The sequence below is a fragment of the Tenrec ecaudatus genome, chromosome 9, assembly GCF_050624435.1.
Source record: "Tenrec ecaudatus isolate mTenEca1 chromosome 9, mTenEca1.hap1, whole genome shotgun sequence".
In the NCBI taxonomy this organism is placed as follows: Eukaryota; Metazoa; Chordata; class Mammalia; order Afrosoricida; family Tenrecidae; genus Tenrec; species Tenrec ecaudatus.
The window spans coordinates 111,978,046-112,003,035 of NC_134538.1; the positions used below are offsets into that span (position 1 = coordinate 111,978,046).

Genomic DNA, 24,990 nt, shown 5'->3' on the forward strand with positions numbered 1-24,990 from the left:
AGGATCCCCCATGGACTCCCGAGTCGACCAGGAATGTGTGTCGCCTGCTGTCTGACCCAGAACACTGGACAGTGGACTAATGCTGATGCAGTGAGGTTAAAACTTAACCCCTTAACATGTGTCCTCCCTTTCAGCCCATTTGAAGGTTGTTGTAGTTTGTATTCTTTTCTGCTGACTTTTGGGTTGAGAGTTTTCTGTATCCTAGTTTATAATTGTTGCTGGGGTTTGTGGTTTTTTTTTTAATTTTTAAAAAAGGACTTTTTCCCATGAACGTTTTGAAGTTCCTTTGTGCATAAGGTCTAAGAATAGAAGGAGACAGTGAGGACGATGTTCCTGATGAGAGCAGCTAGTCCACAGACAGGACCACATGGCTGGACCCACTATGACACATGAAGTCCCTCACTGACCCAGAGCCCTACAGGGGACAGCACCGGAGACACAGTGTGGGAATTGCGCCCGATCTGATCCTGCCACACCGAGGCAAACCACTAAGGGGTGCAACAAAATAGCAAGGGAACACAGCAAGGTCCCCAGGGAATGCTGAAGGTGGACTTTGGGGCCAGGGAGTGGTGCCCCATCAGACTCAACTGGAAAACACTCCTAAAGGCCAACAAATAGTCCTTGAACTGACTGCAAGCTTTTTTTCCCTTGTATTTTTTTTCCTTTGGTTTGCTGTTGTTGTTTTGTTGTATATTGTTGCCTGGTTTTGCTTTGTCATGTTTTTGTGCATGTTATTATCTCCATAAGTCTGTCTAAATAAGATAGGCTGGGTGGACAATCTGGAGGAGAAAACAATGGGACCGACAGTTCCGGGGGTACATGGGAGAGGGAGAGGTGGGGGAACAGGCAGTGGTGTTAACAAACCCTGGGAAAAGGGAACAACAAGTGATTCACATTGGTGATGAGGAGGGTGTAGGAGGCCCAGTAGGGCGTGATCAAGGGTAATGTAACCAAAAGGAATTACTGAAACCCAAATGAAGACTGAGCATGATAGTGGGACAAGAAGAAAGTCAAAAGAAATAGAGGAATGAGCTAGGAGGCAATGGGTATTTATAGAGGTCTAAATTAAGGCATGTACATATACAAATATATTTATATATGAGGATGGGGAAATAGATCTATGTGCAAATATTTATAGGTTTAGTATTAAGGTAATAAATAGAAGGACATTGGGCCTCCACTCAAGTACCCCCTCAATGCAAGAACACTTTCTTCTATTAAATTGGCATTCTATGATGCTCACCTTCCCGACACATCCGCTGAAGAAAAAGCGGGTGAATAAGCATATGTGGTGAAGAAAGCTGATGGTACCCGGCTATCAAAAGATATAGTGTCTGGGGTCTTAAAAGCTTGAAGGTAAACAAGCAGCCATTTAGCTCAGAATCAACAAAGCCCACATGGAGGAAGCACCTCAGCCTGTGTGACCACGAGGTGTTGAAGGGATCAGGTATCAGGCATCATCAGAACAAAAAGTCTTATCATAATGAATGAGGAGGGAGTGCGGGGTGAAGACCCAAAGCCCATTTGGAGGCAACTAGACACCCCCTTACAGAAGAGTCTCGGGGAGGAGAGGAGCCAGTCAGGTGCGATGTAGCAATGATGAAACATACAACTTTCCTCTAGTTCCTAAATGCTTCCTCCTCCAGTACTATCATGATCCTAATATTTCCTTGCGGGTCTGGCTGGACCGGAGGATGTACACTGGGGAAGATAGGAACTGGAAGCACGGAGACTCCAGGTCGGATGATCCCTTCAGGACCAGTGGTGTGAGCAACGATACTGGAAGCGTAGAGGGAGGGTGGGTTGGAAAGGGAGAACCGATTACAAGGATCTACATGTGACCTCCTCCCTGGGGAACACACAACAGAAAAGTGGGTGAAGAGAGACGTCGAACAGAGCGAGATATGACAATATAATAATTTATTAAATTATCAAAGGTTCGTGAGGGAGGGGGCAGCAGGGAAGGAGGGGAAAAATGAGGAGCTGATGCCAGGGGCTTAGGTGGAGAGCAAATGTTTTGAGAAGGATGAGGACAATGAATGTACAGATGTGCTTTACACAACTGATGTATGTATGGACTGTGATAAGAGTTGTATGAGCCCCTAATAAAATGATTTAAAAAGAATAGGAGACATATAGAAATTGAAGCCTCTGGATGTGAAAAGAACATGCCCACTGACACTCTTCTCCCGGTTTTTATGTGCCGAGAAAAACGCAGTGTTTTCTACTGCTAGTATGTCTCACTCTCAGGCCCCTGCTTTCTGTTCTGTAGACGCACTCCCCAGTGCACACCTTTCTCCAAGAATTAATGTGAAGAAAATAAAATGCATAATTATAAAACGTTAGTGTTGATTGCATGTTGAAATGAGGGTATGTTACCTCATTGGGTAAACAAAGTATGTTAAAATGAATTTCATTTCTGCCTTTTCATTTTAAAAACAGGACTGTTAGAAAAATCACAGACATGGCTCACATGTCTCTTTGGATAACTCCGAACCGTACCTTAATTCACTTAACAGCAGGTGGCACCTTAGTTTCTTCCATGATTGTCTTCTGACTCTTCTGGTCAGTTCCTTCCTTGGCGTATGTCCTTCCTTTGAAGCTCTACTTCCTTGGAATTCTCCAGACGGGGCTTGCCGTGCCGAGCACTGGGTCCCCGTCCTATCTGTGGTGCATGCCTGTGAGCATTGTGTGCCGTGTTCAGCACGAGGAAGGTTTGGTCCCCCTGGCAGAAGAATTGCTTCCCCTCCAGCTTTACCCCACTATCATCCACCTGTTTTCTTCCGTTTGGGCTTTCCTCCGCCTCTACCCTCCAGGGTGGCATTTCCGATGGGACGCAGGTGCTCTTAGAGAAAGCGTAGCGAAGTTTTCCCTTTCTTGGTATTGAATTTCTCTGGAATGTTGCTCTCCTTCTTCCCCCACCACAACTTCGTGAACTTTCTTTAAAGCTCCACGCTTACCGTATTACTTAAGCCACAGCTGAGGGCCTGCTCCCCTCTGGTCGGAATGTGTTGTGACTGCTCACCACTTAAGCTATGGAGCTGGCGCCTCCTTCTCTCTCTTGACAACCACAAGAACACTTAGATAGAAGAACCACTGGCATTACCTCCTAAGTGAGTGGATGGGCGCATATTATTTTTAGATGAGCTTGACTTATGTATAGGCAGCACATCACTTTTCTATATAGACTGCTGATTCTAGCCCAGCACGAGTTGCCGAATCCCTGATCCAGCTCTCCTGACGATCTCTCCCGAAGTCGCTCTCCTGCCGCTGCAGAGCAGCGGGTGCTGGGGTCTTCTTTTGAAGATGATTTCCGATGGACCTTCCTTGACGGGGGGTGGGGTGTATGTGGGAGAACGCTTCTTTCATTTTGTGGTGATTGTTTCGGCCTCTGTGCCGCGGCTCTCTCTCTGTAGAGGACGGACCTCCCACAGTCTGCTCACAGCTCTGTCATCCGCACTGTGGACGGCGTGGTCTGTATACTTTCCTGACCCCTTAAAGAAGGTGGACCCGTGTGCTCCTTGTATAGCCCGTGTCTGGTATAGAGCTGGCCATGCAGTGCTAGCTGAAGGAGGGAAAGGAGGAGGAGGAGGAGGAGGAGGAGGAGAATGGATGTAAGAGCAGAGACTAAGCCAGGTACACAGCACTGCCTCAAACTGTAAGAAAGGACTCTGGACCCTAAATCTTTACCATCAGGAGATTTTTCTTTCTCATTGGTTACTTGAAGACTAGAATCTTCCATCTCAATCTATTAGAATGGGCAAAGACTAGCCATGGTGTAGTGTTTGTTCTTTTCATCGCATGACTCATTATTAGGACTCCCACTAAAGAAGCTTAGTGGAAACCACAGGGCTTGCAGTGTTTCGTTCTGTTGTTCACAGGGTCGTTGTGGGTCAGACTGATTCAGTGGCACCCAACAACAACCACAGTGCAAAGCAGTGTATTACCTGATTCCTCCGGGAAACCATATGGAAAATTTCAGTTGGTATCCAAGAATCTAGGTCTGCATGCAGTGGACAACTTAATGTAAAAAATGGGGAATTTGGGGGGCATTTCTAACTTCAAGCATAAATACTGATACTTCTTTGGACTTTATTTGAAAATGTTGTTGGAAAATATTAAGGGGATTTTTATTAATAAAATGCCCTTTCACTTGTAGGTTGGGAGGTGGCTGGAGATCATATCCAGAGTGGAGCTGGAGGCTCTGATAATGATTACCTGATCCTCAACTTGCATATCCCAGGATTTAAGTAAGGAAACAAGCCCTGATTCTCTTCTGTGAGATTCCTCACCCTGTTTCCCATGAAAACAATTGCAGAATGATTGTCATTTTAAGCTGTGCTAGTATCGTAAAGGCTCAGAAAGTAAATGGTCACAGGATAGTGTATTCTACTCAAGAATAGCTAGAGAATCGGGGGTTCTCTGTTCTACGTTAGGCAGATGACACTGAACAAGGTTAAAATGTGATATCCCGATGCTATGACAACCATAATTCTTAGGTGCTTAATCAAGAGAAATCATACTCCAAGTGATCTGCAGGAGTTTCTTTTGGCTTATTTATTTTTCTCAGTGTCACACATAAAATTTGTGTTACAGATTCTTTAATTCCCCCTCCTTTTGTTTTCCATATTTGGAATTTCCAAATTAGAGTCTTTTCTCTCTCATTTTGCTTTTGCATGGGCAGCAGAGCTTGAGTGAGGAAGGGGGTACGATGGGGGAAGACATCAGGGGAAGATAAGAGCATGCTTTTTACGGGCATGAAGGTCAACAAACAGATCTGGAACTAGTTACAGGCCTTTCTCTTTTGTTGTTGTTTTGCTGTTTTGTTTTTGTGCTTATTAACATGTCTGCATGTCTATCTAGATAACATAGGCGGGATAAACAATGCAGAGGGGAAACAATGGGGACCTGTGATGGGGGTGGGGTGGAGTTGAGAGACACAGGAGAGGGCCAGGAAGGGGGGTTGCCAACAAATCCAGGGACAAGGGAACAGCAAGTGATCTAAAATTGATGGTGAGGAGGGTGTAGGATGCCTGGTAGGGCTTGATCAAGGGAAATGTAGCTGAAAGGAATTACTGAAATCTGAATCAAGGCCAAAAATGATGGTGGGACAAGAAGAAAGTAAAAGGAAATAGGGGAAAATCTAAGAGGCAACAGACATTTATAGAGGTCTAAATATAGGCATAGGTAGATAAGTAAATAGGTAAATACAGATCTAAATACAGGCATCAGTCTAAATACAGCCATAGGTACATAGGTAAATAATTTATATAAACGATAGGGAAATAGAGCTATATACATATATGTATATGTTAAGTATTAAGGCAGCAGATGGGCATTGGACCTCTACTCAAGCACTCCCTTAACCCTAGAACACTTTGTTCTAATAACCTGGCATTCTGTGATGCTCACCTTCCCGATATGCTTGCTGAAGACAAAGCGGGTGCATAAGCAAATGTGGTGAAGAAAGCTGATGGTGCCTGGTTATCAACAGATATAGCATCTGGGATCTTAAAGGTCTGAAGAGAAATAAGCGGCCATCTACCTGAGAAACAATAGAGCCCACATGGAAGAAGCACACCAGCCTGTGTGATCATGAGGTGTCAAAGGGATCAGGTATTCAGGCATCAAAGTACAAAAAATCAAATCATTGAGAATGAGGGGGTGTGTGGAGTGGAGACCCAAATCCCATCTGTAGACAATGGTACAGTTCCTCACAAGGGTCACCAGGAAGAGATGAGCCAGTCAGAGTACAGTTTAGCACCAATGAAACATACAACTTTCTTCTAGTTCTTTAATGTTTCCTCCCTACCCACTACCATTATCCCAATTTTACCTTACAAATCCAGCTAGACCAGAGCATGTACACAAGTTTAGATATGGGCTCGCAATATAGGGAATCCAGGACAGATAAACACCTCAGGACCAATAATGAGAGTAATGATACCAGGAGGGGAAGGGAAAGGTAAGGGGAGAAAGGGAGAACTGATCACTATGATCATATATAACCCCCTCCCAGGGGGATGAACTACAGAAAAGTGGGTGAAGGGAGACAGTGGTTGGTGTAAGACATGAAGAAAATAATAATTTATATATTATCAAGGGTTCATGAGGGAGTATGAGGGAGGGGGGTAAATGAGCTGATACCAAGGGCTCATGTAGAAATAAAATGTTTTAAAAATTATGACAACATATGTATAAAGGTGCCTGACACAATGGATGGATGGATTGTGATAAGAGCTGTAAGAGACCCCAATAAAATAATTTTTTTAAAAGTGTTTTTATGCTTAATAAAAAAGTAGGTTAGTTTTGCTCCAAATTATATTTGGAATGCACGGTAAATAATGCTGTTTTATTCCGTCGAATAGGCCCCCAACATCTATGACTGGAGCCACCGGTTCTGAGTTAGGAAGAATAACCTTTGTCTTTGAGACCCTCTGCTCTGCAGACTGTGTGCTTTACTTCATGGTGGTAAGTGAAGGGAGGTTTCAGAAGGCAGCCTTTTAAACTTAGCGTTCGCTTTCAACTGGAATTCATTTAGCTATGGTTTCTTGGGTAAGAATTCTATTTTCTTGCCATTTTAAGGGCCTGTAAAACAGAATTTTAAATGTCTCACAAAGTCACTGATAGTTGCGCATAAAATCTCGGAAGAGAGGAACTCTTGTAGGCATATCCATCCCTTAAGGGCAGAACTGAAAGAGAAAGGAGCCAAGGATACTGATTATTAAGTTGGTGGAAAGTTTCTTCAAAAACTATGCCCGCAACTGAATGGAAATCCTCTCCTAATAGCCATGCAGCAATTCAAACATGAGGAGATGAAAAGGTATGCTCATAAACGAGAGTGGAAAATGAAGCTGTACAACACTTGGAAGGAAGAAAACATTTCCTTGATTACATGAATACTTTTAGATGAAGCGCTTCACTAAATACACATCATAACTTTGATCATTGGATTTTTTTATGCAGTGTCATGCAGTATGAACTGTTAGTTTGAGAAAGGTAGCAATATAAAATTTACTAAGACTTGTTGTGGGTATTAGCAGGTTGTTAGCTAAGATGTTAGCATTGGGGTGAAGTACTGACTCTCAAGCATGGTTTTTACTCCTCCTTCCCTCCCCTCAGCCACTCTGCAATCGCTCAGTCATTTAGTCAGCAGTTCCCCCGTGAGGTAGGAGTTGTGTGGAGATGGAAACACTTCTTGATGATGACTAACAGCTTGTATGAAGGTAGACTATTTTGCTCTGAGAAACAAAAACAACTGAAGTAGAAAAGATCATAAATGATCACTGCAACACATCCACCTCTTACCACAAACAACCATGAAGTGTTTAGTTCTCGCAACTCAGCCTCCTTATTTCTTTACTCTGTGAGCTCCTGTGCACACTGGAGTCATCGCTCACAGGCCGACTCCTGCTATTCCTCAAAGGGTCACTGGGGGCGCAGTGGTTACGGGCTTGGCTGTTAACTGAGCGCTTGGTGATTGGTCTCCCAGCTGCTCTGCAGGAAAAAGACATGGCAGTCTGTCTCTACAAGGGTTACAGCCTTGGAAGCTTGGCGGGACATTCCCCTCTGTCCTGTAGGGTCACTCTGAGATGGACTTAACTGGATCGAAATGGGTATCGTGTTAGTCTGGGTAGACTAGAGGAACAAATCCATGGACACTCTCATGTCTGAGAAAGAGCAGTTGACTAATGAGAAAACATCCCAGCTCAGTCCAGCCCATATGTCTGATACAATCTATAAAGTCCCCTTCAGAATCACAAAAGACATGCAGTGACGCTGAATGCAGGAAGATCAGTCAGTGGTGGTAGAAGCATCGCAGTGCTGACAGAGGTCTCCATGTGGCTCCACCAGTTCCCAGGGCTGCATCAGGGTAGGTCCATGTGGCTTCTTCTTAGGGATGTCTCATAGGAAGTAAACAGAGAGAGAGAGTCTCTCTTGCCTCCAAGGAGGAAATCCAGGAATTCCCATAATTCTCGGGAGAAGGCCATGCCCACACAGACTTCATTGGCTGTGATCCAATTGACAGACTAGACTCCACCCTTTCACTCTTATCCTCTCAATCCCAAATCGACACCAGGTGACATAACTACCACAGGCATGCTCGTTGTTTGCTCTCCAGTAGACTATTCTGAATTTTCCGGTTCATTTTTCTCATCTCCACTCTCTCATGTTGCTGTGAAAATTATCAAGCACCAGCAGTGCTATCAATACACAACCACCCCTTACCGTTACCTTCAAAACAAACAAACCAACACTATAGTAGTCGTTTGCCAAGTGTCATTCCAGGACAAGTCAAAAAACAGAACAAACACCCCCACACTCACGATCATCGAGTCAGTAGGACAGGGTAGAACTGCCCCTGTGAGTTTCAGAGACTGTAATTCTTACAGGAATAGAAAGCCTCGTCTTTCTCCTGGTGAGTGGCTGGTGGTTCCGAACTGCTGACCTTGCGGTTAGTCAATCAATGTGTAAGACTCTGCGACTAGGGCTTCTTTCCAGTACCAGTACCACCAGGAAAATGTTAGAAATTCAAATGTCCTGGTCTCACCCTCTTCTTACTGAAGTGGTAACTGGGAAAGGCCCCAACAGTTTGCATTGTCCCACGCCTTGAGTGCCGTTCATTTTCATGCACACTCGGTTTCCTTCCCGGCCTGTTACCAAGCCCACTGGTCCCGGAGCTTCCCTTAGGGGTAGTGGAGCTCCACATGCTTCTTTCTCTTCTCCAAGCTAAAAGGACATTTCTCAACATGCTCTTTGTCTGGGGAGCGCCCGTTATGCTACAAAGACGGCTTACATTTTACTTCTCCTTGGAGGCATTCCGCATTCTCTTATTGCTTTAAACGAAGTGTTCCTAAAACCTTTTTTAATTATGAGAATGTGTTTCTTTCTCTCTCACTTGGCCCAGATGTCCCCAAGGGGAGGGATCCGACGCTACTTACTTTGTAAGCCAGTTCAAGATATTTTAGCGCATAGCAGAATCTAAGTGTTCTTTCTTCTTCAGTGTGATTTGGCCCACGCAGAGGACTTTATTTTTGAGATCTCAAACTCAGTCCCTGCTGTGAACCCTGAGTGGCTGCGACGACTGGGCAGCTGGAAGGGACGTTGAGGAGTTCTCCAGTTACATGTTCTAAGGATGACGATTCATCGGCTCCCCAGGTTTTGATGTGTAACGAAAAAAACCTATTTGTAATATATTCATATGAATACTTAGTTTGTGCTTTGTCTACCTGTTCACTGTGCTATAGGATATTAATAGAAAAAGCACCAACGTGGTGGAGTCATGGGGCGGAACCAAAGAAAAGCAAGCCTACACTCATGTCATCTTCAAGAACGCCACCTTTACATTTACTTGGGCTTTTCAGAGAACGAATCAAGGACACGCTGTAAGTTGCAAGCACGTCTTTTTTTAGACACACGAGACAGATGCCCCCTGGTGGTTATGCTTAGAAAGCCACCTCTCAGGTCTACTGGAAGGAAAAGTGCTGGTGATATATGTGAAATCTTGTTGAAAGCAAAAAATGGTCAGTTATTTTTGAGGGTGAGGATGTATAGAATGGAATAACACAGTGTGTCTTTGAATTGTTCTTAACTCTAAAAACAGTATAGCATACAAAAATGATCGAATTTTGTAGTAATTTAACTTGATACAGTTGTAAAGCTTCCTAAGTCTTTAATAAAGCTCGCAGAATTATTGATTTTAATTTGAGCGATGTTGCTTTTACCTGGAAGCCATTAACTGGTGTGGTTTCATTATTCCATTACTATAATGTCACCTTTTATAACTGGAAGAACTTGTTTGCAAACAGTTGGGCTAACGCACGAACTCTTGCTCTCCTTTGTTGTTCCTTCTTGAATGGAAGCCCCACCACCCCCAGTTCCCACCCCAAGCATATCTCGCTGTGGATTTTAACTGTAGTAAGTCTGCCATCTTCCTGGTACAGTTATTTTGTCAACCCCATAGAATTGGCCCCCAAGACAAGAACCAGGTAATGTGCTTGCGCAGCCACTGCCTTAACACTGGAATGACAAGCATGGACCGTTTTCTCTCCGGCTCTCACTGTGGACCCTTCTCCCAGATTTTACTTCAATTGCTCTTTCAGAGTGTCCGGATGACCTTCATGTGGGTCAGGAACGTGCTGCAGAACCCAAATTTTTACTTTTTCTTAAAAAATATTTCTTTTATGATAATTATTATTTTAAAATCGCTTTAATGAAGGCTCATACAACTCTTATCACAATCCATACATACATCAGTTGTGTAAAGCACATTTGTACATTCATTGCCCTCATCATTCTCAAAACATTTTCTCTCCACTTAAGCCCCTGGAATCAGCTCCTCATTTTACCCCCTCCCTCCTTGCTCTCCCCTCCCTCCTTGCTCCCCCCTCCCTCATGAATCCTTGATCATTTATAAATTATTATTTTGTCGGCTCTCTCTCTCTCTCTCCCCCTCTCCCTCTCCCTCTCCCTCCCTCCCTCCTTTCCTTCCTTCCCCTCACCTCCACCCCTTTGAAAAAATTATTATTTTGTCATATCTTGCACTATCTGACATCTCCCTTCGCCCACTTTTCTGTTGTCCGTCCCCAACCCACCCTCCCTCCACCTTCCTGGTATCGCCACTCTTACCACTGGTCCTGAAGGGATCATCCGCCCTGGAATCCCTGTGTTTCCAGTTCCTATCTGTACCAGTGTACATCCCCTGGTTTAGCCAGATTTGGAAGGTAGAATTGGGATCATGATACTTGGAGGGAGGGGGAGGAAGCATTCAGGAACTAGAGGAAAGTTGTATGTTTCATCATTGCTTCACTGCACCCTAGCTGGCTCATCTCCTCCCCACAACCCTTCTGTAAGGGGATGTCCAGTTGCCTACAGATGGGCTTTGGGTACCCACTCCACACTCACCCTTATTCACAATGATTTGATGTTTTGTTGTTTGATACCCGATCCCTTCGACACCCCGTGGTCACACAGGCTGGTGTGCTTCCTCCATGTGGGCTTTGTTGCTTCTGAGTTAGATTGCCACTTATTTACCTTCAAGTCCTTAAGACCCCAGATGCTGTATCTTTTGATAGCTGGCACCATCAGCTTTCTTCACCACATTTGCTTATGCACCCACTTTGTCTTCAGCAATCATGTGAGGAAGGTGAGCATCACAGATTGCCAGGTTATTAGAACAAAGTGTTCTTATATTGAGGAAGGATTTGAGTACAGGCCCAATGTTTGTCTGCTACCTTAATACTTACCATATAAATATGTGTACATAGATCTATATTCCTGTCATTACATTTACATATATACATGCCTATATTTACACCTCTATAAATACCTTTTGCCTCTTAGTTCTTTTTTTTGACAAGTCAAAGTCATTTTTATTAAGTAGAGGGGAAAAAAGCCTCATAATACAAAGTTAGATACCATCTCACAAAAACCCTCGTCGTCTGTGTGGGGAGGACTGTGGCCAGTACCAGGGCCAGGGGAGTGCCGGCTGCCACCTGGAGCTACCTTGCAGCTGTCGCATCCAGGATCCATCTGGCCTGTCCCAGGAGGTGAGGGCACGGCAGTCCCCGCAGAACTACTTTACAGATAAATGCTACCTGATGCTCAGGGGTCCCTTGCACCACTTATTGGAAAAGATCTGTGTGGAGAGGAGGGCAGAGGGCCCTGTAAGCAGCAGTGTGTGGCTAATAGAATGTCCCCATTGATGGCATGGTGGTAGCTGGGGAAACATCTGCCTAGGCATTGTAGGAAGAGGATGACACGTTGCCACCATGGCCTGTCCAATTCGTGTGGATGAATTGTCCTGATTTGGCTAAGAGTTCATAGGTATGAGCCCCAAAGTAATCCCACTGAGCCTGGATGAGGTTGGCGGGCAGCATCTCGGGTGGGTAGCCTTCATAGAAGGAGAGCGCAGTGGTGAAGCAGGCATGAGGATGCCAGTCTGGACCCCTGTGCTGACTGCCCGCCACCAGGAGTCCTGGCAGTTTTCGACAGCTGACTTGAAGAAGTCATCCAACAGGAAATTCTGAAGGTCTGGGTTTTGGGTGAAAGCATCCTTTATCTTCCCCAGGAAGACACTGCTGATGATGCAGCCCCCTCCCACCAACCCATCAGGGCACTGCCACCATAGTTGAGGGTCCAGCAAATTCAGTGTCTGCCTGCCGGAGCAGCATGAAGCCTTGAGCATAGAGATGACCTTGGACGCATAGAGGGCCTTCCAAATGTCCTCCAAGAATGCCTTCTTGTCTCCGCCAAACTGGACCTGGGGGGTCTGTTTAGCTTTTTGCTAGCCTGTATCCTCTCATCCTTCAGCAATGATAAGCACCGAGCAAAGACAGCTTCTCTGATGAGGGTGACAGGCACCCCGTACTCCAGGGCTGAGATGGCCGTCCACTTCCCGTTGCCCTTCTGCCTGCGCTGTGCCATGGGCATCTTGGAACGTGAGGCTGTTGGCCGTGATGTCAATCAGGAAGGAGTCTGGCTCCGTCTTATTCCATTCCTCACATGCCTTTGTCCTCTCATCCTGCTCCATGCCGAGAAGGTCTTTCACCGCCTCGCAGATGAGCTGCATGTCACCGTACTCAATGCCACTGTGCACCATCTTCACAAGTGGCCTGCTACCTCCTCTCCCACTCAGTCACAGTGGATTGTTGGTGCCCATGTTCATGGCAGTGCCTTGGAAGATTGTCATGATGTGCGCTCAGGCTTGTTTCCTCCTGGCATGAGCGACTGGCCGTACAGGGTCCCGTCTTCACCACCACTCACTCCACTCCCCACAAACAAGATCCCCTTGGCCTTGAGATCCCGACATCGTCTGTGGTATCCCTGTACGCAGAATTTCCCCATGGACGATGATGTCACCAGCACCCAACAAGGGCACCAGTTTTTCAATGAAATCGTCAATGGCTTGACCAGCTTCAGCAGCAGTACCATCTGCCGAGGCGTCTTCAGCTTGGAGACCATTTCCTTCAAGGAGAGAGTACCAACCACTTTGGTGCCCTTTGCCTCGTTGGCCAAGAACTCCTCAACTTTGGAGACCATCCTGTTCAAAGCACAGACCACAGAGCTGTGGTTGTTCATGCTCAGAGGGAGGCTCTAGTACGGCCAGTCCAGTCGGTACAAAGTCAGCTCTGCATTTAGGTGTTATTCAAGGCGTGTATCTCTCCTCGGATCCTACTCTATCTGATCATTGTATTTTATGACACAGGTCCATCTCCTTGAGCCCTGGGGAAAGGAGCCTCGTTGTCTGGGCTCCAAGCATGCCTCCTGGGGTGGGAGGGTCGGGGCCGGCTCCCTCCTGTTCCCCTCCGCCCTCCATGGGCTGGGGACCCGATCCGGCGCTGTGGGGTCTTTCCCAATTCTTTCCTCTATTTCCTTTTACTTTCCTCTTGTCCAACTATTATGTTCGACCTTCATTCGGGTCTCAGTAATTTCCGCTACATTGCAGTTGGTCAACCCCCACCAGGCATCCGATGCCCTCCTTGCCATTGATTTTAGATTTGCTGGTCCTATGTCCCTGGGTTGGTAGGCTCCACCCCTCTCCCCATCTCCTCCTCTCCCATATAACCCCAGAGCCATCAGTCTGTTGTAAACAGTCCTGCTTATCTTATATAGATAGGCATGGGGAGGGAGGGGCCTGTAAATAGTTCCAGGTCTGTCTGCTGACTCTTATGAATGTTTTGTGATTGAGTCTGATGAGGTGCCAAGCCCTGCCTGCAAATCCAAAGTCTCCTTTTGGGATTCTTTGGGGACTTCATTGCTTTGCCCCGCTTATTGCTCTGTTGTGCTCCCTTCATGTTTGGTCCCGGTGTGTGTGTGTTTGTGTGTGTGTGTGTGTGTGTGTCTGTCTGTCTGTCTGTCTGTCTGTCTGTCTGTCTCTCTCTCTCTCTCTCTCTCTCTCTCTCTCTCTCTCTCAGGCCGGGCACAATTCTGGCACTGTGTTTCCAGTACTGTGGGTCAGTGAGGGGATGTCATGACCCGTGGTGGGGCTGGCCCTATGGTCCTCTCTGTGCATTGGCTGCTTCAAGCAGGAGTGTCATCCTTGGGGCTTGGTGGCCAGGATGTTACGCCACTCTCTTTTCCTCTTAGTTTGCTGCTGTGTGGTCTGGGCTAACCAGCCACTCTCCCCAGACTGTATCTTCAGTGCTGTCCTCTGTATTGCCTTCTTCTGGGGAGGGGGGGTCATTCTAGCTGGGATGGGGGTCACCCCACAGTCCTCTGTTAGTTCACTGGTCCAAGCTGGTATGTTGCTCTGAAGGCTTGGCGCACTGGCATGAGGTCTGGTCCCTCTCTCGCTTTCCTGTGGAGACTTTAACAATATCATCCCCATGAGTGGGTTAGTGCCCTGTTCTCCCACTAACCCCACCCACTTTTTTTCCTTGTCCCTTCATTTTTAGTTGGCTGCCATATGCATCCCTGGGTTGGGTCTGACCCCCGCCAGACTTTTCAGTCTTTCTGCAGTAGGTGACAAGGAATGCTACTAGTCCATTGTTAATTACAGACTGCACTGTTTACTAGTATGGGTGAAGGTTATATATATATCTCTTTGTGCGTGTCTCTGTCTCTATAAATTAAATGTTGTGCAACTGGAGCTCAAGACCGACGCCGTCACTTTCTGCTCCCTTTTTAGAACAGACGGTTCATCAATGACCTGGTGAAGATTTACTCCATCACAACCACTAATGCCATGGATGGGGTGGCGTCCTCATGCCGTGCCTGTGCCCTGGGCTCTGAGCAGTCTGGCTCATCATGTGTCCCCTGCCCTCCAGGCCACTACATTGAGAAAGAAACCAACCAGTGCAAGGAGTGTCCAGCCGACACCTACCTGTCCATCCATCAGGTCTATGGCGAGGAGGCTTGTGTCCCATGTGGGCCTGGCAGTAAAAGCACCCCGGTGAGTGGGTCTGCCTTGCAGGTCTCTTAATGCGTGTGCATTTCCACAGAGGAACTCCATAATTCCTAAATATTGCTCCAGGAAATAGGAAGAGATTATGTTGAAGAAGTCTTTTCATCCCCCCCTCTTTTTCTCTTGTCTTTTCTTACATTATTGCATATTTAGTGTGTACCAGCCAAGTGTGGGTTTTATGGGGAAAAGACAATATTAAGAAAAGTCCCTCAAGAAGACTACTTTCCAAACAAAATACTCTGATTTGGCTGAGTGAGTGAACGACCACTATAGGTAGGCTGGTGATGGGATCGTCTGCAGAGCAGCCTGCAAACCTTGAACATGTCAGGGACAACGATGAATAGTATGCTATGAGTGAAAGAGAAATGATGGTTTCACTGCAAGTGGCCTAACAAGGAAGCCTGACCATTTTTGTATGTTGCTTTTAATCAGAAGCTGGTCTTAGAATAATAATGTAACTCCTCTGGCTTTGAAATGATTATAAGTCTTTTGACCTTTGTCTAGCAAATTCTAGTTAGAATTTAGGAATTCTCTATACTGGTGTGTTACGATGTTCCTAAAAGAGAAGCACCTGCATAGTTTTTGAAGCTGTGCTTTGAAACTCATTTGCAGTAGTTGCTAATTCTGTCGTCTTCTTTTTCATTTACATTTCCTCATCTCTGATCACAGGACCACTCAGTTTGCTATAGTGACTGCTTTTTCTACCACGAGAAAGAAAACCAGAGTTTACATTACGACTTCAGCAACCTCAGCACTGTTGGCTCATTAATGAATGGTCCGAGCTTCACCTCCAAGGGAACTAGATACTACCACTTTTTCAATATCAGCTTATGTGGCCAGGAGGTGAGTTCTGGTTGTCACTGTGAGATGGAGCTATTTCTCAGTCTGATTGATAGCTACCTGTCCAGATGGACCAATATAATATCTGTACTAGCGCACAATCAAATGTCACACTAAGCTTTGATTACTTAAATCCTCTATTGCCTCTTGGCATCTTTCCCCACCAAGGGCAACCCTGTATACTTCTCAATCCTTCAAAGTATCTAGTCAGTTGAACCCCAAAGCCTGTGGCTAAGCTATAACCGCATTGAGGACCATTCTTCTTTTTCGTAAAAGCGGGTCAGATTTTTCAATCTTAAGCTAATTTGTTTAGGCTGGAGAGTACAGTTTGAGAGTTTTACTGTGGCTTATAGTGTCAATTTGGTTAATAAAGAAAAAGACTGTCAAGAAGAAAATTGCCCCCCAAAATACAAAGGAGACATGTAAGTAACATAAGCCATTTCATTAGGTAAGCCGTTGTTGAGAAGACACTGTCAATAGAGAGATTTTATTTTCCTTCAGAATTGGAACCCTAACTGATACTGGTAATGAGAAGAGCCGGAGGACCATGCCCAGTATTTCAGTGAGCATTTGAGGGTGGTGTTGGGAAATACATACTTATCATTAGCAAGGATGAGAACAGGGGATTTCCTCCAATCTACTTTCCATATCGACTCTACTGCTTCCACTTTTCTTTCTTGGGAAATGCCTTGTCACACTTTTTACAAAGGTAGTGCTGACAGATAAAACATTGACACAAGTTTTCAAACAAATGGATCTCTACATTTTCAGGATATGACATTTGCCATGTCCCAATATTCCATTGATCCATCACTCAGTTCAGTCAACCAATAGATATTGAAACCTTGTTATGGGTCCAATCTTCTATGAAGCAGTGGATATGATGAATCCCATTATCAACCACAATTCCAATATTCTTCTCATATTGCCAATGTCTCTTCTTCTGTCTTCTTTCCTCTCCCCTTCTGTCATCTTCTTTCTGCCCTGTTCTTCCTTTTAATTATGTATCTGCTCTTCTTTCTTAATCCTTTCTTTTCTTTCCAATCATTCCTTTGGTCTTTGCTTCAACATTTTATATCAGCTTAGTAAAAGTATGTACTTGTTTGGAAAACCTGTTGGAGGGGGAAGAATTTTTTGGGTTATTATTGTTCATTTTAAACACATAAAAATTCTTTGTACTTTCTTTACTTTCAGCTGTGCCATTTCAACCTCTCTAGCCATTAACATATTTCATATTTACATTCCTTTGAAGACTCATTGCAGACTTCATTTGCAGAATTCAGTGGGACTGCAATATTCTCACTGTTGTAATGCCGAGTGGATTTAGACTCAGTGACCAACTCTGTATCTTACAATGACGACCATGTCTGCCTGCACCATCCTGACAATTGTCACTGTGTTTGACCCCATTATTGCAGCCACAGTGTCAAGCCATCTCATTAAGGGTCTTCATTTCTTTTGTGGACCCTTCTGTATCAAGCATGATGCCCTTCTCCGGAGACTGGCCCCTCCTAACACATGTCCAAAGTACATAAGATGAAACCTCTTCATCCTTGCTGCTAAGGAGCACTCTGGATGTGCTTCTTCCAAGAGATTTACTTGTTCTCTGGCAGTCCATGGCATGTTTGATATTCTTCAGCAACACCACAATGCAAATGCATCGAGTCTTCTGTAGTCCTCCTTTTTTACTGTCCGATATTCACATGGTGATTGAACCATGGCTTGTGCACTTTAGTCTTCAGAGAGATGGATTTCCTTTTGAATGCTTCAAAGAGAGATTTTGTGGCAGATCTGCCGAATGCAATTTATCATTTGATTTCACGATCATTTGATTGTGGATCCACGAAAATTAAATCATTGACAACATCAATATTGTATTCATTTATACTGATGTTGCTAATTAGTCCCATTGTGAGGATTGAAGCATAGATGAGGCTTTCTATTCCTGTAAAGGGTTACAGTTCCAGAAACCCACATGGGCAGTTCTTCCCTGTCCTATAGATTCACTAGGAGTCAGAATCAACTCAATTGCAGTGCGCGTGCACACACACACACATATATATTTATATATATTAAATGAAGAGTCACTGGGAGACACAAACAGTTAAGCACTCAACTACTAAGCCGAACATTGTGTCCACCCACCAGAGGCAACTCCAAAAATGCTGGCACTCTGCTTCTAAGGCCATGGCCTTGAGAACCCTGCGGAGCCCCTTGTACTGGAACACACCTGGGTTACCATGAGTCTAAATCAACTTGGTGGAAATTAACAACAACACCCTGTTTAAACAGCCTTCTAGTTACCCTGAAAATGATTTTTAAAAGTAAGCCCCTGTGTTCCTTCAATAATTTGTAGTTAGACAGATACACTTCATTGCAAAATTCAAGAGTGGGTGCATCATGAAGCTTGTAGTGACTGGCAGTGTGGAACTCAGGACACTATCTGGGAGCGGAGGATGGGTGTTTCTGCCATTTGACTCTCCTGTGTTCTTTAGACTTCAAACTACTTTTCTGCCCCACACAGGTTGAAAGAGAAGGAAAAGCGTGGCACTAAGATCTTCACCCGTAGATTGCTGATGCGCTTGTATGTGCCGGTGTCCTTAAGTTGTGGGTTTCATGGGTGACTCCGACTTCCCAGTCAGATAGCTTTCATTGAACACAACGGACGATTGTGGTGAGACAAGCAGGGCAACTCTGAATTACCCCTTCATTTTTGCTCTGTGCCTCTGAACCCTGAAGACTATTTGAATTTTCTGGGCCGCCTCTAGCAAATACTGGTACCTGGGCTCTGTACCAGATCAATCACAGGAGACTCTCCTGAGTGAGGAAACCGCTGTTGTACTAGGGTTACTATTTGAGACTTAGGTTAGAGAGTGACCACCAAGAAAACTTCTCCCTTATGACTTTGTTTTCCCAGGGAAAGAAGATGGCTCTCTGTACCAACAACATAACAGACTTTACCGTGAAGGAAATGGTAGGAAAGTCTGATGATTATACAAATTTGGTAGGGGCATTTGTATGCCAGTCAACTATTATTCCTTCTGAGAGTAAGGGTTTCCGAGCAGCTTTATCATCACAATCTATCATTCTAGCAGACACCTTTTTAGGTAAGCCTCCTCTGGTTTGTATATGCATGCATACGTACATACTCAAAAGTATGCTACCAACATTTTTGGTTGCATTGGTGTTTGCCATAGATGATTGAGACACATTGATAAGTCTAAATCATGGATTTATAATATGACCGTAAAGGCCTGTATTCCTAGGGTCTCGGTGAATCTGAGGGAGTAAAAGTAGCTTCTGAATTTAATTATCAACTGATGTGTGAGAGAGAGGGTCTGTGTTTTTAATCAGATTCTCTAGGAATTTAAGAGGCAATACAGTTTTAGAAAGCCAAGTTAAAAAATCATAACAGCACACAAACACAGTCAAAGTCATGGTTTCAGATGCCAGTTTTCATCTTTTACCATGTCAGAAGTGAACTGGTACTAGGTAGCAAGAGCTGGGGGTGCTATATTGTATTCTCCATATGACCTTTCTCTTTTGGTGATGCTGGAAGGTACAGGGAAGCTTAAAGGAAAATCCAAAATGCAGAATTCAGGGTTTTCTGCTCCTCTAAATAGTGCCAGTCCCGGAAACTCACAGGGGACAGTTCCACCCTTTCCTATACGGTCACTGTGAATTGGCATCAACTCAATGCAGTGAATGAGTTTTGAGAGAGGGATCAATTTCTTTAGAATTTCTGTGATAGGGGGTTTGAGTCTGAGGTTTTTAACCATCTTGTGAGATCGTTTCATGTGCAGCCAGATTAACTGACAGAGAAATTTCTTTAACTTTCAGCACCATGGTCAGTAGAAAGAGGAATTTCTTTAACTTTCAGCACCATGGTCAGTAGACAGGACTTTCTTTAACTTTCAGCACCATGGTCAGTAGACAGATTTATTTATTTAGTTAATCTTCAGCACCAGGGTCAGTTACCGACTTGGTGCTCAACTTGAGAGCTCTCAGTAATGGCTGCTGTTAGGTCTTGCATTTGGACTTTGCAATGGTTTCACTGTAAAAGATGAGACAGATAGCATACTTTTGTGCTTCCTGCATTAATCAACGTTTGGGGTTAGATTCTGGAAATTATTAGAGTCTCGAAATATGTCTATATTTAACATGACTGAAAAGTTGTATTATTAAAATAGCATAGCTCATTGAACAAAAATTATCCGAGGTGGAGAATTTTAATAGCAGATTCTTAAAATATTAAAACCAAAGGGACTTTAACTGTCATCTAGACTAATGCAAGCATTTTATAAATTCAGAAAATAAGACCCAGGGGAGAGAGATAACTAAAGCAAATTCTTAAAACCAGAAAATACCATATTTTCTCTTTTATTGTGAAAGCTTTAGAAATTTCTTATGAATACCATCAATGGACAGACATTATATATATATTTGGTAAAATGACAGCCATCAAAGTAAAACTATTTTTTATTCAGGTATACAAAGACTAAGTAAATGGAATCTTCTCATATTTCTTAATAGTTTCTTTTTTAATTGTCATCTAGGAGTGACTGTTGAAACTACATTGCATAATATTAACATAAAGGAAGATATGTTCCCAGTTACACCAAGCCAAATACCAGATGTGCATTTTTTTTATAAGTAAGTGAAGACACTACTTCCCTTGATTGCCTTTATTTTTAACTGTTAAAAAACATGAATTTTATTTCATGTTATAAATGTTTAAGTATATGAGAAGCCTTCTAAAAATTCATGGAAACAACTCATTCTTTTCTAATCCCTTGTTTCCATACACTTATATTGTGTCACCTTAGTGTGCCCAACATGGGAGCTTGTACTTAATAGAATGTCAGTAATGAAAGAGTAAAAAGTAGGATATATGGGATGTTTCAAAAATTCTGTATCATTTCTTTCATATATATTTTAAAAGCATTACGTCAGATAATTCAGAGACTCTGTTGTCTAAACCGGGTAATTGTTTTTAACAGGCATATCAAATGATTAGCCTAGGTAGATATGACCTCTATTCTCTTTAAAATATTTTCTAACTGTGGTAGCTGAACACAATGAGTGACCACTTATGACTTTTCTGGGAAAGTAGTCAACTTTTCAAAGGCAGTGAGATAGAAGGTGCTCAGTTTTATTACAGTGACAAGTTGGTCAACTGTAGTAATTTATCATTGGTTGCTAGAGCATGGGAATGATTTTATGCACGGTATTTTTCTTTGTGTCCATTTACCTTACAATAGGTCATCTACAGCGACCACATCTTGTGCTAATGGCCGGTCGACTGCTGTGAAAATGAGGTGTAATCCTAGTAAACCAGCAGCAGGAGTGATTTCAGTCCCCAGGTATTCTTATTTCTATGTGATTGTTGTTCCACATCCATATTTAGTGTGAAGAATCAGCGACACCCATAATTTGACTATTTCAAGTATATCCTTCATAAGTGTAAATCAGGAAGTGAGCAGAAGAACCCAGAGGAGGTCGTTGTAGCTGTATTCCTGTTATCACAAATTACTCCTTGCCTTCTCTCAGTTCTCTCCAGTTTCTTTAATGACATTTTTCATCCTTTTTGTCTTAAGAGTCTAATTTTCTTGAACACAATTTAAGTAACACACATTGAGCTAAAATAATTGTTTTCCTGGTATTTATTTGTACCACTTAATCTCTATTTCTTTGACAATTAGTTTAGAAAGTTTCTTGGGTTATAGTTCTGGATCTACAAGTCACCATGAAGATTATCTGAGTTATAGTTTATTTCTCTGTAAGCTGGGGCAGGACAGGGTAGAGAATTTGTATAGGCTGTTTACTCATATAACTCTTTAATTTTCTCATTAACAGTGGTAGAATTGGTAGGCAGTTCACTTAACCGGTGGTCATTGAGACAATAGGTCTCCACAGTCTGGCTCTTAACTAATATGTTCCATGTAGATGGGAACACTAGAGGAGAGTAAGCAAGTTTGCTGACTCGGAAGGGCTATTAACTTCAATCAAGTCTATCTTCATAATATTAAAAGACACTTAAATGTTTCCTTCTTCCCTCCCCCCTCCCCCACAGTTTTTCATTGTTCATTCATTCATTCACTCCCGCAGCCATCAAGTCAATTCCGGCTCACAGTGGTCCTATAGGTGATAGTAGAACTGCTGCGTAGTGTTTATGAGACTGTAAATATTAATGGGAGCAGACAGCCTCATCTTCTCCCCCGACGTGACTGGTGGGTTTGAACTGTCAACTTTGTGGTTAGCAGCCCAGGGGTTAACCAGTGTCTACTTCTATTGTATGGTAATGATTTTTTAATACTTTTAGAGTTGAAGTACTTAGGGATCATAGCTTGATTTTCAGGTTTCCTTCATCAAAGTACAAAACGTGTATATTAAATGAATTGATTTTATGCAGTCAAGAATTTTACAACACCCTGCTAGAGATTTTAAGAGTTCCTATTTTGTGTAACACCAGCTATAGGAGATCAGTGGTTTATATATTACTTCAGCTAATTGTGTGTCTTAAAATTCACCCACATGGTAACACATATTTTGAACTTCTGTTTCAAAGTAAAGGCACATTGACCTTCACCCTCACCAATTGTGTTTTTCCGGTTCTTGTATACCTGTGATGTATGCTTTCACATATCCAAGACGACTAGACTGTGATGAGATATTAAGATAAAAGATAATATCCATTAGTGACAGAAACAAGGGGGCATCCTGATGTTCAAGGGCAACATACAGTGTCCAAGTTAGAGACACCAGACTGGTTTAGCTCTTAAGACAGCAAAGTACACATTGAGCAAAGCTGACTCAGACATTCCAGCAGTAAAAGCACTCGTATTTCATCATTCTCCAGTATCCCACCATGAAACTTTGAATTTAGGCACTTATTCTATTTCCTGTGGGTCAGTTTTAGAACCTTGCTGACCTCTTGATAGCAAGCCTCTAGGAGTCTGCTTGGATGACCTTCAGATCTTATGGTCTTTGGAGGTTAGGTCTGCCCTTTGAAGTCTTTCACACTATCTGACCTGTCCAAGGTGGATTTTAATACTTTAAAGTAAAAAAAAGTAGTATATCTTTTCATGGTCATAAATATGAAATCTAGAAATGGGATTTTATTTTTTCCTTGTGAGTGGAAGAAATGATGTTTCCTTTTGACCTTAGCAGTCTGCCACTTAGGAGCATGTCCATCTTAGGCCTGTCAGGATGCCCTCCTGTGTGATAACACCCTGAGTGTCCGTTTAAAAAATGGATTTCTGTCCTTTCGCGGTCAAATGTCTTCATACTGAGTCCAGAAATAGTCATTTAAAAGCACCAAGTAATTATTATGTATATTAAAACCTGAGAATCGTTCTTAGTAATGTGCTTCTTAGAAGGGTGACTTTTAAAAAATATCCTCTTGAGATAGATTCTCAAATATGCTACGTGTTGCCATTTTCTGGAAGCTGTTTTAAAAGGTTGTAATCTACAGGGTGGGACCTGATAGCCATAAACCACATGTTGGTTATGATCGTGATGGAGTCCTTGGGTGGCACAAATGCTTCACATGCTTGGCTGCTAACTGAAAGGTTGGCAGTTTGAGTCTATCCAGAGGTGTCACAGAAGAAACCTTGGTTATCAGCTTTCAAAAAACCAGCCAGAGAAACCCTGCGAGATGCACATGGGTCTGCTGCCCCCATCAGAATGAACTCAACAGCCACTGGGAACTGGCATAATTCTGGGACCTGTTTAAACCCCACAACCTACATGTGTTGACATTTAGTTCATTCTGGAATCAGTTTTCCATCAGGACACCAGGGGGAGCTCAGAGATCAGACTGTAGCAAAGAGTTGAATACATTTTTATTTATTTTAGCTGTGGGATGAATGGAGATTTTCTACCAACACTTAAGATTGATTAATAAAGTCAAAAAGCTACTTTTTGAAATGAACTTATGGTGCATTAAAAACACACACATTTTAAGATCTCGATGGAAGAGAGGGAGTTGCGATGAAAAACTGCATATACCCACTGAAAATCTCGGAGGGAGCTATCGCCTCTATATTTCCTCTCCTGCCCCTGCATCTTAGCCAACCAGACAAGGTGACGTCCGCAACAGTGATGCTTATGGGGGTGCTGTATCCGAGGGACAGATACAAGATCCCAAGTCCTGGAAGAATGACGATGCCATAACAGAAAGTGAATGAGGTGGAGACAAGGGGGATGTGTGTCTGCTAGGTACCTGAGGTGGAATGTAGAGGAAGGGTCAAGTTGCCGAGGCTGCCTATTAACCTGACATTAACACCCTGTCCTGTGTGTTTGACTGGGTGACTCTAGTTGGTTTCTAGTTTCACAGTCTGGAGGGTGTGAGACATTTTAGAGAAAAATATCAACAGCATGAGGTCTGTGGTAGGTGAAACAGGGGAGCTGGAGTGGACTTTGGAGGTCATCCAGTACAATTTCTTGGGTAAGGAATAAACTGCTAATATAATAAAAGACTAATATTCTCAAACAAGCCTCTTCAGCCTCCTTTTAAAAGACTTCCTAAGCCAGTAATCATGATCCCAGAGGGATTGGAGGCTTTGTTTTTACTAGGGAAATGGTCAGATTTAAGCATTGTGCTCAAAGGGCTCTCTGAAAAACGTGAGACATTTCAATTAGTGAAAAGGTTATATTTTAAAAATTCCTTAGTAGGGACCAGAGGGAGTCAAATCTATTGTGAGAAGCAGAGATATCATAGTACATGAGAGATTTTTGAGTCAAACCAGTTATTTTGCAGGTTAGGGAGCATTTCAGACCCAGGTTGCTTAGCTGGAGGGTTGTGCAGTGAGATGGAAAGCCGATTTCCTGATGGTCTCTTGTTCCTTGTATGCATCATACTTTCATCCTGACATTTCCACCTCCAATTCCCCATGGAGAGAGATGTGCAATGAAGCACACTAAGCGAAGAGGCAAATACCACATTTCACCCAGGGAACGACACAGCGGAGCAATTGGTACTATCTTTTAAATGAGTCATCTTTCCTCAAACAGGCTTTTCTTTATTAACGATGAAAGGAAAATCACATCTATTCCTTAACTAATGACTATATTTAACTGCTTAAATAGTTTATAAATCAGTCTAAGGTTGTTTTGCCAGAACCAGCTTCGAAGCCCAAATTCATCTTCCTTATGGAGTATAATCTCTGGGAATGTTGTATGTCACCAAGGGAGATCTTTCTCAGTTATGGGCTGATAGTGGTCAGGGGTTGAACACTCAAGGG

General features: G+C 43.4%; 1 protein-coding gene and 1 pseudogene across 1 annotated transcript in view; one reads left to right on the forward strand and one right to left on the reverse strand.

Annotated features, from left to right (window-relative positions):
* The window catches only part of ELAPOR2 (endosome-lysosome associated apoptosis and autophagy regulator family member 2), an 84,863-nt gene that overhangs the window by 34,005 nt on the left and 25,868 nt on the right, over positions 1-24,990 (forward strand). Inside the window, exons 9-16 of the mRNA XM_075557641.1 lie at positions 4,160-4,250; positions 6,369-6,471; positions 9,249-9,386; positions 14,630-14,893; positions 15,575-15,748; positions 18,663-18,852; positions 20,302-20,398; positions 21,007-21,108. Of these exons, the coding sequence (XP_075413756.1) occupies positions 4,160-4,250; positions 6,369-6,471; positions 9,249-9,386; positions 14,630-14,893; positions 15,575-15,748; positions 18,663-18,852; positions 20,302-20,398; positions 21,007-21,108 (1,159 nt within the window). The remainder of the gene's footprint in view (positions 1-4,159; positions 4,251-6,368; positions 6,472-9,248; positions 9,387-14,629; positions 14,894-15,574; positions 15,749-18,662; positions 18,853-20,301; positions 20,399-21,006; positions 21,109-24,990) is intronic.
* Positions 11,736-14,390, reverse strand: LOC142457006 (6-phosphogluconate dehydrogenase, decarboxylating pseudogene; annotated as a pseudogene).